The sequence below is a fragment of the Lactuca sativa genome, chromosome 4, assembly GCF_002870075.4.
Source record: "Lactuca sativa cultivar Salinas chromosome 4, Lsat_Salinas_v11, whole genome shotgun sequence".
NCBI lineage: Eukaryota > Viridiplantae > Streptophyta > Magnoliopsida > Asterales > Asteraceae > Lactuca > Lactuca sativa.
This window is the reverse complement of record NC_056626.2, coordinates 88,206,421-88,221,067: the sequence shown is the minus strand read 5'-3', so window position 1 is coordinate 88,221,067 and position 14,647 is coordinate 88,206,421. Positions and strand designations below refer to the sequence as shown.

At 36.2% G+C, this 14,647-nt stretch overlaps 1 protein-coding gene across 1 annotated transcript; it reads right to left on the bottom strand.

Moving 5' to 3' along the window:
• Positions 1-657: 657 nt before the first annotated feature.
• Positions 658-2,164, bottom strand: LOC111888077 (TIR-only protein). The gene is made up of 2 exons (XM_023884213.3): positions 1,595-2,164; positions 658-938 (listed from the first exon to the last, which is right to left on the bottom strand). The coding sequence occupies exons 1-2, from the start codon at positions 2,092-2,094 to the stop codon at positions 839-841; spliced, it is 600 nt and encodes a 199-aa protein (XP_023739981.1). The 5' UTR covers positions 2,095-2,164; the 3' UTR covers positions 658-838.
• Between the last annotated feature and the right edge of the window lie 12,483 nt (positions 2,165-14,647).

Sequence of the window (14,647 nt, the reverse complement as noted above, 5' to 3'; positions counted from 1 at the left end):
TTTAAATTTATTGTGATTTTTGAGTCGTTACAAGTTCATATCAGAGCCTTGGTTTGAACAAATTGGTGGAACATCCGTGTGAATCCAGTCTGAAACTAAGGAAATGAAAAAGGTTTTAAAAAAATGATTTTCAAAATTGTTTTCAAATAATCAAGAGAGGATGCCGATATTTAGGGGATTTTGAATGTTGATTGTGATTTTGAATTTCATTCATATCGCTAAATTCTTGTTAGCTTTATTTAAGATATAAAAGATATAAAGGATGTGACGCGAATTAAAATGATTTTGGCTAATCTTTTTAGGATAGACCACGAGAGTGCATGTCGATATTTTCGGTATTTAAGTTTGTAAAGGTGGGACATGTTAGTAAGGAACTAAGGATGATTCATTTATTAAAATAATAACATATTATGTTTATGCCTATGGGATATGATGGATTAGACTTTAGAGTGTTCAAACTTGGAACAATTTCATCTTCGTCAGATGATGAGTTACACGCGTTTTATAAGAGGAAATTACCTGCGATTTAATGATCTTGACGAGAATATAATTCCGATGGGAATAGTTTTAATGGTTTGTTCCGGCGGCGTAACTTTATTTTTCCCTGTACAAACTTTAAAAATTCTACCGAATACAAAAGTGACTAATAGCAAACACTTTAAAATTTTATTGATTATTGAAGATATCATAATTCTGAACAAAGAAGATGAAAAACAATTCAATATTTATACTGAGAAGTTCCAAATGAAGAAAATTTTATATCCAAATTAATTAAATTAATGAATGATTAAATTAATTGTATGGTTAATTGATTTTTGTCAATATTTGCATTCACCAATCAAATTTCCCGAATTATTTTTTGCTGCTCTTCCTCTTCCACCTCTATTAAGTTCTCGATGATCGCTTCAGTCGCACTCATCAAAAATCCTTGCCAATCCCTACATGCATCCAACAACAATGTTAGTTAATTAAGATGAACAGCTTAAAGTTCTCAAATAGTCAAATGTTAATAAATATAAGATAACTATTATGTAGTATAATTCTTTTATATTCGGATCCTACTTTTTGTTACAATGTAATAATATTACCCATTTAAAAAGTTTAATACATGTAAAATTTTGAGAATAAGCATTTTAAATGTCATTGACTTGCTGTCATGCGCTACTTCTTAAGTATCTCGATCAAATCCCATTGTCCCATTGTGACTTGTCGTCTCATTACAAAATCTTGGTGTGTTTAATTTCAATCAATGTTTTACATGTACGTTGCTTTGCTATGGAAGCAAATTAACATACCATTCCTATATTTCACGCACTAAAGCGTAATCCTATATTTGATGCATTTCAATGGCCGTTTTACTGCATCAATATGAATTAATGCCAATAACATAAAATGGCTAACTAACGGCGTATGGATACACAAGCGTGGTCTCTTGGTTCACATTTAACGATCTGCTCATGATTAAAAAGATCAGAAAATAATGTTACTTTTTGTTTTTTACGTTTTCAAACAATGTTTCAAAGCCTCTAGCTCCATGCATGATGTATATATTGTGACTTGTATTAAACATAAGTAATGGGTTTGAAGTGTTTACCCATTTGAAGAATCGAAAGTTAGGCCAACGGTGTACTTAGCCTCCTCGAGAGCGGATTGGAAACTATCTATCTCGTGCTTAGGGCGCCTCCAGTTGTCTTTAATAGTAAGCTCCGATGGTTTAACATCACAAAAAACCGGAATAACCTTCTTCTTAGCCTCCACAATACGTGTCAGTTCATGCAAGCAAAAATACGATTGACAATACCGAGGAGAAAAAACTGCAACACCAACTTTACATTCGCTGATGGCATTGTTGATTTTATCGAATAATTTATCACCTGGTTTCATATTCTTGCTGTCCAAGAACGGTTGCAATCTTAAACTCCTGAGATGATTATACAAAAGTCCTGCAACGCACTTCTTGGTGTCGATCCCACGGTGGTTAATGAAAACTTCACAGGGTTGTTGCTTCGGGGTAACTACAGCGGCAGTCGGTGGTTTTTGGTAGTGGATGATATTGCGGTAAACATTCTTTGATGAGGAAATTGAACGTTGCATGGAAAACTAAAATTAAACTGAGTCAAAATTTGTAATTTGTTAAATGGAGAGTTGTATGTGTCTGTTGAATCACTTTAATCAGATTTTGTTTCGGTGACTGAAATGGGTATTTATAGAGAAAGAAAGAAACTAATCTTGAATTTAGAATTTTCGGAGACAAAATCGTAGAAAAGTATATAGTAAGAGTAAAATGGTTTGATTATTTTGACTCTTTTGGTGTTAAAAACCTTCAAACACGGGAACTAATTATTAATTAAAACTGAATAGAATAATAAACAGAGGTATAAATCTTGTTAATATCTTTTCTGGATCAAAAGCACCATATATGTATATTCGTTTGAATTAATGATCTTACGGATAGCATTTTCAATTAAAGTTTGTAATTACTAATAAATAGTTTTGATTGATACGCTATCACATTGAAACCTAGAACATATTATTATATTCGTTAAGCTAAAGTAGTATTATCCACTGATCCACATGGAAGAAATTAATTCAAATTATTGAGAATAGATTTGACTTGTTCAAAAATTCATCTTGTTATACAAGCAAATGGAATGTAGACTTGAAAATACTTTTAAAAATGACATGCGGAAACATTGAATTTTTATTTTCCAGTTTTTGATACCGAGTAGATAAATCAAATATCACAAAATGTTTTTTATGGATACTAAAAAAGGGTTGTTGACTTAAAAAGATAATGTATTTTACGATTTGTAGATATTTTGTCATTAATTTTTTTTTCGTCCACATTTACTCCTTCAAGTTGTTAAACTGTACATATTCAGTCCTTATGACCGGTTATTCCAGGTTAACAGCAAAATTGACTTAATAGGATAATATATTTTTTATTTTGTACATATTTAGTCCTTAATATTTCTGTATATATTTAGTCTTTAACATTTTTTTGTTTCAAAATAAATTCCTTTTTTTGTACTCATTCAGTATTTATGAATGATTTTTTTTAAGGTTTTTCTCACGAAATCTTACGTGGGACAATCATTTATGAGGTTTTTGGGTTGTTGATACTTATGTCCAAAACGATCTCGACTACTTGGTTGCGTAGGTCTTGTATTTTGAACGTCGTAACTTCTTTATACGATATAAAATTTTAACGATCTTTATATCCACATGTTCATTTTTTCATTAAGATTACTCCTGCTAAAATTTATATATTTTTACTTATGATTTTATAAAAAAAAACATTCATAAAAAACATATGGACAAGGGCAGATGCATGAATATATAGTAGGCGTTGCTGATATGAAATATGCATTGCTAATATATGAGAAAAAGGTATAAACGAAAAAAAAAATCGAAAACCTTTCCACTGTAGACAGAAAAAACAGTTTTTTGTCGTTGCAACACCAGGACCAGGCTAAATCCGCCCCTGGGTATGGATATACAAATCGTAACTTAAAATATATTATTTTTTAATGGGACTAAATGAAAGTTGTATTAAACTAAAATACGAACGCATGTTTATAAAGATCATTAAAATCGGAGATCATATGAAGAAGTTATGACGTTCAGAACACATGACCTAAGCAACCAAATAGTCGAGATTGCGATGGACATAAGCATCAAAAAGGCCAAATACCTCATTAATGAATGTCATACGTAAGATTTCGTGAGAAAAACCCAAAGAAATTATTCATAAGTACTGAATGAGTACAAAAGCAAAAATGATTTATTTTGCAAAAAAAATAAAAAATTAAAGACTAAATGTGTACAAACTGAGAGATATATTACTTTATTAAATTATTTTTACCAGCTAACCTAGAGTAGCGGATCATAAGTATTGAATGTGTACACTTTAACAAGTTTAAGGGGGTAAATGTTGACGAAAAAAACCCAATGACCAAATATATACAAATCAAAAAATACATTACCCTTTTAAATCAATATCCCTACTGAAAAAAGGACGACCTATCCTAAAACAATCAATATTTTTATATTTTATACCTTTGACTAGAGAATCCATAATTTTGGACAAACAAAATATAATGGTCCCCCTTATATATAAATAACTAGACAAATTCACGGGCGTTGCGCGACGTAGGTTAAAAATATATTATTAAAATATTGAAAAATATATGTTTATAATAGTTATTTTATTGACATTAATTTTGACATAATATTTTTACACTAATTTATATAAAACTAATGAAGTGTAACTTACTCTGTAAAAAAAATCGTTTTGTTAATCCCTATGCGAGTTATTATAACCATGCTTAATATTATTGATATGCCTGAACGATGTTCTTCAGGCGTCGGAGCTGACGTGTGGGGTTGTCAATCACATATAAATCTATACACAACTATCTCTCTCTCCCTTAAGGAGACATTGGTTGTAATGCAGGACTTAAGGTGTACACTAGGTAGGTACGGTGAAACGAATGTCTCACAAGAGCATCAACAGAATCACAAGAATTATGACTCATTTTCTTATAAAATGAAATAATTATACCTTTGAATAATTATATGGTTTTTCTGAAATAAAAGTGTGGTTTGTGACTTCTAAATTATACCAGTTAGGCCAAACGGAGTGGAGTCGCCAAATGAAGTCGCTAAGCTCGCTAAAGGCATCTGAACACCGCCCCCTAGCGAGCGCTAGGGGGAACGCTAGATGAAGCTCGTTACAGGCTTGGCGAAAGGAGAGAGTGAATGATGCTTGTATGTGATTGGCTGCTTTACCAAATGTTAGAATCTGATAGTTATTACTTAACTAAAATTTTGTAATTTTACTTGATCAAATCAAAAGGGTTTTGTAAACCCTAACTACTAAAATCTTGAATACTATATACAATAACGTTTCGTTATCTATCTACAAAATAGATTACCTCAAATAATGGAGCTAATATAACGTTGGCGTTGGCCGGAAGAGACGGAGACGATGGTGGTTTCCCGATCGTGAAAATTGCACAGTTGAAAGAGTTGGAAATGGGAGATTTTACAGTGATTTAATGGCGATGGGTATTTAGGCCTTTTGGTTTTAAATCCCGTGTTCACGTGTTGTTCATATTTTAATCTATAGTTACAAAACTAGTCCCTAAGGTATTTAGTAATCTATATATTTGTTATAATGACTTTGGTTTTTTCCATACAAAAAAATAGTGCCGTTAATATATATATATATATATATATATATATATATATATATATATATATATATATATATATATATATAAATCAAAAAGATGTGTGATATTAAAAAAATATATTTGCTTATCAAAGTAATTAAATTAAATTAAAAAAGAAAATAAAAAAAATGGAGTGCTAAGAATGTTACCACTCCCTATCAAATGTTAAGATTAGGTGTTAAATGGAGAAAAATGACGTGACATTCAAAAAATTGACGTGACAAGATGCTTAGAGTGTTACCACTCCCCTTAGCCTTATAGTTTATCTTGTGTGTTTGTGAAGACTATTTATATAATCTATTATATAAATATAAAGTTGTCATTTTGTCTAGTGTCAAAATATGAAATCAAAACATAATATTTTTGGTTTATAACCCACCAAATTAGTAAATTCTTAGGTTCAGTTTAGTGTTGCGTCTTTGGGCTCGTTAGCTAGTCCAGTTTTGTCTCCGGTATGGGCCTGTCCATCCGTGAGTACGTTGTAGGGTTTATTATATATAGATGCTTGCATGCATTCTTGAACGTAATGATTTTGATAGAGATTTTATAGCGTACACGTTCTTATCTTTTGTAACCCTAGAATCCTCTACAGCGGAAGTTCTTCATCGAGCTCTGCTGAGGATTGAGTTAATCGAATCATTCGACTCATTCAGATCCATACTTGTGTTTTTATCTCACTGTTTTTACTTTATTGATTTGCCTGTTATAAAGATCTAGTCGATCAAAGAGTTTTACATACTTATCAATTGGTATCAGAGCAGGAGGCTGTGTAATTCATACACATCTCTTCTATGAAAGAAGTGATTAGGGTTATTCCGCATTTACTGATATTTATTGAGCCGTCACTCCATAATTGACGTATCTCTTTATTTATTCGTGTGCCCTAATATTACATATTACAAGTCTGATCTTTCAAACAGGTTAAACGATCAAGCATGGGCGATTCTCAATCTAATCCTATCAACATCTCAAACAATATTGGATCAACAAAAAAGATTCCTATTCTTTACACCCAGGATTATGAAGTTTGGGCGCATCATTTTGAAGACTATGTCATCGGATCTGAAGATAATGGGTATCTTATTTGGGAAGCCATTGTGTCTGGACCATTTGCTCACTCAGGAACATCCAGAATCATTAAAACTCAGAAAGAGTATAATGATCTGTTAAAAGATGTAAAAGACGTTGCTCAAGACGAAAAGGAGAAGTTTCAGTGCAACATCAAAGCATTAAGACTGATCCGATTCGCTCTTCAATCTGACACGTTTAGGTTGGTGAGTTCCTATAGTACCGCTAAAGAAATCTGGGATAGGCTGCGAGAGCTGTATTCCACAGATGAAGATTTAGAGCACTCTATTCAGACTTTGCTTTTGTTTGAGTTTGGAGAATTTAAGCAAAATTCTGACGAGACCGTCACTCAGACGTTTGATCGCTTCAATCATCTTCTTAGCAAGATGATCAAACATGATATCGAAAGGAAGCTGATTGAACAGAAGGTCACCTTTTTGAATGGCTTAAGATCTGAATGGAGAGCTGTTGTGTCTACAGTTAAAGCTCATGAGCAGTTCAAGTCATATTCATTGGCTAAACTGGTGGGGATTCTGAAATCCCAAGAAAAGATTGTGATGCAAGAAAAGAATGTGGTCTCAAGTTTCGGGTCTTTGGCCCTCCTGTCCAAAAGCAAGAATGTAGTAGAAGATGAAGATCTGAACCTGGAGGACTACAATCTTACTTCAGAAGATTATGCTATGATGGTGTCCAATCCAAAAAGGTTCATCAAGAAGAGGTTTCCTACCAATAAAAACCGAAATTGGCAGGGAAGCTACAGTTCAGAAAAGGTAAGGGAGGAGCTGAAGACTGAGGAACCAAAGAAAGAGGCGAAGGTTGAAGGAGATTCAGGTGTCAACTGCTATTACCGTAGAGGAAAGAATCATTATGCCAAAGACTGTGTTTTGAAGAAAATAACAGAAAAGGATGAGGAGAAAGATGAAGAGGCTGTCTTGATGAAAAAGCTGGAAGAGATCAAGAGGAAGAAAACTGCTACTACCCCTTCTATGAATGCTCTTATTGTACAGGGTTCGGCAGAGGATGACGAGTTCGGTGGCGTGCAGGTGTGGTCAACCGACTCAGAAGATGATGAGGTGAGAAAGCCTTCGCATGGAAAGGCGTATGTCGCAAGAGGCGGAGAAAGCAGTGGAAAGTGTCTGGTGGTGACTGACATATCTCACATGAAAGGATACAATACAGATGGTGGAAATAAGGACACCAAGGAGCGAGAGGACTTATGCTTCACAGCAAAACCTCTCAGTGTGAAGATCAATGAACTCGATGAATTGATCAAGAAGGTACATTCTCTTTTTATCTCGTTCAAAGTTCCACATAAATCATATGAAAAGGAATTAAATAACTTAAATTCAAGAATCTCAAATCTGGATAGTTGTTTAACTCAAACACGAGTCACCAATTCTAACCTAACTGACCAAATAAGCAGGGTGTCATCCAAGAGTGAGGAGCGAAGGATGTGGATTGAGCAGAAGGAGTCAGAGCTGATTAAGTCTAAGGATGAAAACATTTATTTACAAAGAGACAATTTAAAACTTTTAAAATAAAGAAATGTTTTTTGTTCGATCGCTAAAAGACTTTATGCTAACATTACTCAACTGCATCTGAATTGTGAAATAGGGCAGAAAATACATCGCATGATTTTACCCTTCCTTGAGTTTAAGGAGGATGAAATCGATGCTGAGGCATACAACTGTGAAAGTGTTGTATCGTCTGATGATGTGAATCCCACTTACATGTATGGTCTGGACAAAATAGAATCTTTTATAAAGTCCAAAGACCATAAGGACATGCTGAAAAATCTTTTGGATGAAAACGATAAGCTGAAACTAAGGACCGAAACCATACAAAAATTCGACTTATTGAGTGCTAATTTAAGTTCAGAAAATAAAATTGATGTTGAAAACGCATCTAAACTTAATGAGGACGATGATATGAGTGAAATTTCTTTAGAGGATGTAGTCGACTGTTCTGAGTTTGTCAAGAGCGAACCCGAAAACCACAAAAATCTGATTTTTGAAAATTTTGTGGAGTTCGCTCGTTTGTCCCAACATAAGTCCCCGATTCTTGAAGAAAAGGCTGTTGTGTACCAAAAGGTGAGAACAACACCAAATCAGGTGTATAAGGTCACAGGAGTAACCGAGCATCAAACAGCCGAACTCACTGCCATAGTGAACGAAGATAACGCAGATGGCTGTGATGAGTTCTTCTGGTCAGTTCCTATAGATAATGCCGACGAAACAGTTGGTTTGTCAGAGCGAACGTCTTGGAAAACAAAAGGAAGATATGTACCAGAGCCGCTGAACAAGCCTGACAACTTTGACGTGCCAATCACTAGTGGTACAAAAGAAATACCTGTAGAAGAAGTCACTTCCACAAGCGAAACATCATCTGTGAAAAGTAAACCGGCTGACAAGAAGCTGAAACAAAAGGCTAACATCCACAGACAGCCAAAACAGGTGAAAAATCAAAAGCAACAAAGAAACCTAAGATACAAAAAGAATCTCTCTGAGCGAAAGCAGTTTTGGCGTTCTCAAAACAATCATTTCTCTTATCATAATAGAAATTCAAAGTCAGAGAAAAAGGCTTTCGGGCCACATGAGGAACAGAACCGAAAGGTTAGGTTCGGTTCTGAGAGCAACAACAACCGAAAGGACAGGTTCGGTTCCGAGAGCAACAACAATCGAAAGGACAAGTTCGGTCCTGAAAGCAACAACTACCGAACGTACAAGTTCAGTCCCTCCAACGACCATAAACAAAAGGGTCACTTAGAACCTCAAGTCAGGAAAGACTCTCAGTCCAAATTCTCTCATTCTAATTCCTCTCGTTCTCGATCCTTTTCTAAATCCTATTCTGTTCCGGCACGAAACTCAAAATCTTCAACGGATTTGAAAGGAAAATCGAACATTTCCTCTGTCAAGAATGACCAAAAGCAGTCTAAGGCCCAAACACCAGAACCTGAAACCAAATCAACTGTTGCTAACCCTAATAAAATCAAAGTGTTTACCATTAAAAGAAAAGATGAAACAACATTAATAAAAAGAACATATCTTGTTGATGTTTCTCTTACTGTTCCTGTTTCTGTGAAAGGCTCACGTGGACCCAAGAAACTTTGGGTTCCTAAATCTGCTTAATTTTTGCAGGTTATTAGTGACGAGCAGTCGACGAAGAATGGTATATTGACAGTGGCTGCTCACGTCACATCACAAGTAGGAAGGAAGAGCTAAGTGAGTTTCGATCTCTTCAAAATGGTGGGAATGTCAAGTTCGGCAACAACTCTTATGGAATGATAAAGGGTTATGGGATGATAACCAATGGAGACTTCACAATAAGAAAGGTGGCGTACGTTGAAGGGTTGCAGCACAATCTCATCAGTGTATCTCAACTGGTAGGCGGTACCGGTCTCAAGGTTTCATTTGACGATGAAGGTTCAGAAATCATAGAGAAGAAATCAAAAAGGGTGATTCTCAAATCAGAACGCAAAGGCGAAATGTTTCCTCTCAATCTCAAACCAATCAAAGGAAATCCAGCTACATGTCTTTTATCCAAAGCTCATTCTGACGAAAGCTGGTTGTGGCACCGAAGGCTCTCATATCTCAACTTCAAAGACATCAACAAGCTTGTCACAGGAGGTCATGTTAGGGGTCTCCTATTGCTCAAGTTTGATCGAGAACATTTGTGTGCTGCGTGTGAAATGGGGAAGCAAAGTCGTCAAAGTCACCCATCCATTATAAACACAAAAGTTGTTGAACCACTTGAATTGCTTCACATTGACTTGTGTGGTCCATCATCAATCGAAAGCATTGGCGGTAGCAAGTATATTCTTGTTATTGTTGATGATTTCTCACGTTTTACATGGGTGTTCTTTCTGAAGCACAAATCTGAGGCTACTCTTAAGCTAAAGATGTTCATCAAGTAGGTTGAAGTGCAATTGAGAAAAGTCGTTCGCAACATCAGGAGCGACAATGGACTAGAGTTCAAGAACAAAGAATTTGAAGACTTTTTGGCAGATAAAGGAACCAGTCACAACTTCTCAGCCCCCTACACGCCTCAACATAACGAAATTGTCGAAAGACGAAACCAATCCTTGTGTGAGGCGGCCCGAACGATGCTTAGCTTCGCTTCTCTTCCTTTATATTTCTGGGCTGATGCTATTGCTGCAGCATGTTTTACGCAGAACAGGTCTTATCTCAACAAGAGCTTCTCTCTTACTCCTTATGAGATCATCAATAACAGGAAGCCGAACATGAAATTCTTCCATGTATTCGGCTCACGATGCTTCATCTTCAACTCCAAAGAACATCGTAACAAGTTTGACGTTAAAGCTGATGAAGGAATCTTTCTGGGATATTCTCTTACTTCAAAAGCTTATCGGGTCTTAAATAAGCGTTCAAGGAAGATCGAAGAAACATATTATGTGACTTTCGATGATAACTATGTCAAAAGCTAAAGGCTTCTGAAGAAGCAATTGGAGAGATATTCACTCAAACAGGTCAGGTCACGGCCTCGATTGCTAATCTGTTCGATCAGTTTGTGGAACTATTCGATGAACCTGAGAAAGCTACTCTCTCAGAAGCCAAGGCAGCAGACAACAAAGTCGACCATCTGAAGCAAATTGTCGAAGATGCCGCCAAACGAATGGGTGAAGGAGAACAAGTTCCAAACGAACCTCCTCAGCAAGGCGCTTCAGTTGAGGGGGAGAATCCACTTTCTTCAAAACAACCGAGCTCACAACTTGAGGGGGAGAATTCTATTCCAGTTCCACCCGAAAGCTCAACAGCACCCGAAAGCTCAACTGCACCCGAGAGTCCTGTAGCACCAGAAAGTCCAGCTACACCTGAAAGCTCATCAGTCAAGGGGGAGAACTCCGATATGTTTTTCGATGACGATAGTCAATCTGAATTGGAAGAAATAGTAAACGCTGAATTGGATCCATCCTATGATCCAAATTACCCTCCTCTTGTTAAATGGACCAGAGATCATCCTGTATCTCAGATAGTGGGTAATGTCTCTGAAAAGGTCCTCACCCGATCTCAACTGAAGGCAAAGCAAACATCTCTATTCTCCAAAGTAGAGTTCTACATGTATAATTCTTTCGTATCAAAAGTTGAACCGAAGACAGTAAATACTGCTCTTGATCATTCTGACTGGGTTCAAGCTATGCAAGATGAACTCAACGAGTTCGAAAGAAACAAGGTATGGCGCCTCATTCCAACTCCTAAAGATGCCTCAGTTGTTGGTCTCAAATGGGTTTTCAGAAACAAGATGGACAAGGAAGGCAACGTAATTCGAAACAAAGCTTGTCTCGTGGTGAAAGGATACTGCCAGGAAGAAGGAATTGACTATGAGGAAACTTTTGCTCGGGTAGCAAGGCTGGAATTTTTCGAATATTTCTGGCCTATGCTGCACACAAGAACTTCGAGGTCTACCAAATGGACGTGAAATGCGCCTTTCTGAATGGAGAACTTGAAGAAACGGTTTACGTGGAGCAACGTCCTGGTTTTGTCAATGAAAAGTACCCAAATCACTGTTATATTCTGGACAAGACAGTTTACGGTCTAAAACAAGCACCTAGGGCATGGTATGAAACGCTAACCAAGTTTTTAAAGATGTCAAAATTCAAACAAGGTTCGGTTGACCCAACCTTCTTTCGTAAGAAGGAAGGTAACCACCTTATGATTGTTCAAATCTATGTCGATGATATCATCTTTGGCTCAACGAATCCTAGCTTAACAGCTGAATTCAGAAAGCTGATGGAGACTAAATTTGAAATGAGTTCAATGGGTCCGATTAACTTTTTCCTTGGTTTAAATATTAGACAGGGACCCGAAGGCATCTTTATCAACCAAGAAGCATACACCAAGACTCTTCTTGCTAAATTCGGCATGATGGGAGACTCAAAGGTTAAAGTTCCAATGGCATTCGGCACCAAGCTCACACCATCCTTGGAAAAACCTGCAATCGATATTACGCTATACCACCAGATGATTGGGTCTTTAATGTACCTCACTTCTAGCAGGCCTGATATAATGTTTTCTGTGTGTTACTGTGCTAGGTTTCAGGCGAATCCTCGTGAACCACATATGCTTGCAGTGAAAAACATACTCCGGTATCTGAAACGAACTACCTCTCTCGATTTATGGTATCCATCAAACTCAGGTTTCTTCGTTCAAGCCTACTTAGATGCAGACCTTGGAGATTGTGGTTTAGACAGGAAAAGCACCACTGAAGGTTGCCAATTCCTAGATGGGAAGTTGGTTAGCTGGCAATCAAAGAAACAGACATGTGTTTCTCTATCTACATCCGAAGCAGAGTACATCGCAGCAGCCTCCTGTACATCTGAAGTGATTTGGATCCAAAGCCAGCTCCGGGACTATGGACTTAATATGAAAAAGATCCCACTATATTGCGATTCAGAAAGTGCAATTAGGATCTGTCATAACCCAGTGCAACATTCCAAGACAAAGTATATAGCACTGAGGTATCACTTTATTAAGGATCATGTGGAAGATGGGAACGTTGAAATTCACTTTGTTCGAACCACTGATCAACTGGCTGATATCTTCACCAAAGCTCTTCCTGAAGCATCTTTCAATAAAATTCTACAAGGGCTAAGTATGATGGAATCGGAGTCAGTACCAAAAACTACTTCTCAAAATTAAAAGTCGGAAGCGAAATGAACCGAACGTTCGGGTTCGGTTCACATGTGTGCCGAAATGAACCGAACGCTCGGGTTCGGTCCTATCATATGATCTTCATTTATCACTCAAAGGTAGTTTCTTTGGTTGTAAATCTTTTGTATCATTTTCTCAAATTCATCTCTCTTATTTTCAAAGTTCTTTTTTTTTTCAATTTTTTTTTGCAACCGAAATAGACCGAACGCTCGGGTTCGGTTCCAAATTTTTTTAACCGAAATAGACCGAACGCTCGGGTTCGGTTCCAATTTTTTTTTGTGTGTCACATTTTTTTTAAATCAAAAATTCCAAAATCTTTTTGTTTTTTTTAAACCAAAAAGTCCAAAAACATTTTTTTTTATTTTTATTTTTACGATATTTCTTTTATCTCTTATTTTTTATGTGGCTATTTGTGTGGAAATTCTTTCATTAGTCAAGTGTCCCTAGAAGCATGCTGCTGTATGTGTCCAAAGCCTCACCTGATTCTGAATAATATCCTTACTGACTTGGTACATACAAACCTTGTCTTCCCAATTAGGCTTTCATATTTATTCTAATCATGAGCTACCTACCTCTCTTCTTACATGAGATAAGAGTTTTCTGCTTGGTCCTTATTTTAACAACAGAGGTATTTTGGTTTTTCTTTACACCATCTACACTACTTTTCTCCATCTCATTCGCTTCATAAACGTAACCCTTGAGACTCTCAGAAATTACCACTGAGGTTTATGGTTACACAATTTCTGTGTTTATGATCTTAGCTTCGTGTCACTACGTACTAAGTGAAACCCACAATTCAATACCTACTATGCATTGACGGTGAACAATCAATTTTACTCTAGCTTTCACTAACGAATTGACGGACTTATCAATGAGGATGGAAAGTAAAATCTATAATTTTCTTTTGTGTGATTCCTATGAAATTGTTAAATGCCATAACATTTCTTCCCTTGGAATCCAGTTTTAAATTGTTTTTAGATTTTACATAAACTATTTTACCTTACCACTTAAAATATTTCAAACCTACTTGTTCAACAGACTACATTGGTCTCACAAGTACTTCGTTCCATTACTGTCTTATATCAAGATCAGGAATTCTGAACTGAAGCGAAAGCCACCCAAATTAGCCTGATTAAAAGAAGCCTTTCAATACTTCTCAATAAGTGTCTGATCGTTATTTAACGGGAAACCACACAAACACTTTAAAGTCTTTCTTGACTTTGAAAGAAGAGATTCGTGCTCGGGATCCATTGTTTCGTGTCTTTATTGACATCACAAATTCCCTTATATGTGTTGCTTTATTTCCTTTTCTTTTACACACTAAGCACGAAAATCTTTTTGATTTTCCAAAATTCTGGTTTCATTAGTTACAAGGCATATTTTTTAAATGGGATTTGAAGTCATAAAAGAGTTGTGGCTCACATTGATCCATGTGGTCAATTTTGCTTTAAGATGATGTTTAATCTAAAAGGATAAGATGCTGACTCAGGTGGGAGTCCAATCGATTTGATTTTCAAACGGCGCTTAAAGGCCAGGTGTGCGAAGTGGAACCGTTTTGTTTAAAAACGGCGCATGATGGGAAGGCGTGTGAATCGGGACATATATTCTCTCTCATGCGTAATCATCGGTGCTAACAACTGTCACGTATCAATCACTTCCGAAAAACCCTTCGTA